The sequence below is a fragment of the Glycine max genome, chromosome 10 (assembly GCF_000004515.6).
Source record: "Glycine max cultivar Williams 82 chromosome 10, Glycine_max_v4.0, whole genome shotgun sequence".
Lineage (NCBI taxonomy): Eukaryota > Viridiplantae > Streptophyta > Magnoliopsida > Fabales > Fabaceae > Glycine > Glycine max.
In genome coordinates this window covers 31,842,825-31,844,636 of record NC_038246.2, presented here as the reverse complement: position 1 = coordinate 31,844,636, position 1,812 = coordinate 31,842,825, and the positions used below count along the sequence as shown (strand labels likewise).

The 1,812-nt window shown below is 49.1% G+C and overlaps 1 protein-coding gene across 1 annotated transcript; it reads left to right on the top strand.

Moving 5' to 3' along the window:
* The first annotated feature begins 51 nt into the window (after window positions 1-51).
* LOC102669214 (protein MAIN-LIKE 1-like) lies at window positions 52-1,366 on the top strand. The gene is made up of 4 exons (XM_006590031.1): window positions 52-189; window positions 298-624; window positions 721-879; window positions 1,061-1,366. The coding sequence occupies exons 1-4, from the start codon at window positions 52-54 to the stop codon at window positions 1,364-1,366; spliced, it is 930 nt and encodes a 309-aa protein (XP_006590094.1).
* Window positions 1,367-1,812: the final 446 nt, after the last annotated feature.

Sequence of the window (1,812 nt, the reverse complement as noted above, 5' to 3'; positions counted from 1 at the left end):
GATCACATCGATGAGCCAGTCATCCCTGCGCCAGATGTTTAGGATGACCCGATGGAGGCACCAGCTGCTGTAGAGGACATTCCTGCGAACACAGGCGCAGAGCCTGTTGAGGACGCGCATGAGGGATTTCTGGGTGGTCCGAGCGACCCATCCGTGTTGACCCTATATGCGGATCACGTTGCTTGCAGCGTATAGACGGGAGAGGTATTTATACTATTTAATTTTAGTTACTTGTAATTAGTTTTCCTTTAAATGATGATTTTAACGAATTTTGCGTTCCTTTATACTTCAATTCAGGAGCGTCCTGAATTGAAGTTATCCTCTCATGGGAGGAAGGTCCACAGTTTAGGCAAGCCTGTCCCTGCCATTGAGGGACTTGTTGCTGGTACAGGACTAAGTCCTCTGATCGCGTGTTCGGTAGACACCGGCGATCGGGGACTTTTGTCCGTGTTTATGGAGTGGTGGTACCGGGAGACGTCTAGTTTCCATCTCCCAGTGGGAGAGCTCACCATCACATTGGACAACGTCTCCTCTCTTCTCCATCTTCCCGTTATTGGCGACTTACACGCTTTTGAGCCCTTGCACATGGACGATGCGGTTCAGATGTTGGTGGACTTGTTGATGGTCTCTCCAGAGTCTGCTAGGGCTGAGACAGTCTAGTGTCGCGAACTGTATGTACGCCTGTAATGGGTACGTGATATATATGAGCGCCGATGCTAGGCAGGTCATTGGACAGCTGCGGCTCGCGCATATCTTCTTCACCTTCTGGGTTGCACTCTGTTTGCTAACAAGAGTGCAACCAATGTCCATGTTGTCTACTTGGAGGCCCTTCGTGACCTCAGTATGACGGAGAGGTACGCTTGGGGAGTGGCTGATTTGGTGCATATGTATGACCAGCTGAACGATGCATCTATGAGCCACAACCGATAGCTCGGCAGTTACATCACACTGCTACAGGTAACAAATATGTTTTTTATTCGTTTAGCCTCAACAATGTTCAACTTTAAATTTTGTTACACTTTCATTATTAATGTTTATAATTTTGATGTTACATCTGTAGTGCTGGATTTACGAGCACTTTTCGTCGGTCGCGGACTCCACTGCTGATCAGGAGTACGACGAGGATTCTCCGTGTGCGTGTAGGTGGATTGCGACCAAGAAGACCGTGAAGAGAATTCGTACGTCGGCGTACAGGGAGCGCCTGGACCGACTCCGGATTCCAGATGTCTGTTGGATCCCTTATGGGGAGCACCGAGAGGTCCGGGACTTCCACGTCAGATCATGCTATTCCGGTCTCTTGTGCTGGGGGTCTGTTGTTGTTTATTACCGACCGGAGAGGGTCGTGCGGCAGTTTGGCAACACGTAGACCATTCATGCTCCTCCTGTTGATTCATGGGTTTCGTATGATGATATACATGACACGTGAATGCACTACGAGGATCATATCGTTCCAGCAGGTGAGGTGTGCGTTGTGCCAGGGGCGTGTTCTAGTGACTACATGGACTGGTTCTTCCGCATCTCCCATCCTTTCATGACACTAGGCCACACATTAGATCCTCTGCCTCATGGTCACGTCTCGCAGCCTCGAGTCGTCCCTCAGGCCCCGCAAACGGATATCTCTCGCGTGTCGGAGCCAGGAGCATCGTCGACATCTGCGGAGGAGCCTAGACATACAGTGGTAAGTAATACTAATAATTTACGTCATTTACCTCAATATTTGCATAATAATTTGTGTAATTAGTTTGTTTTGTATGTAACAGGAAGTTTGTGATGACATTGCTGAGAGGTTGGAGCGCCATCTGAGTTTAGGGG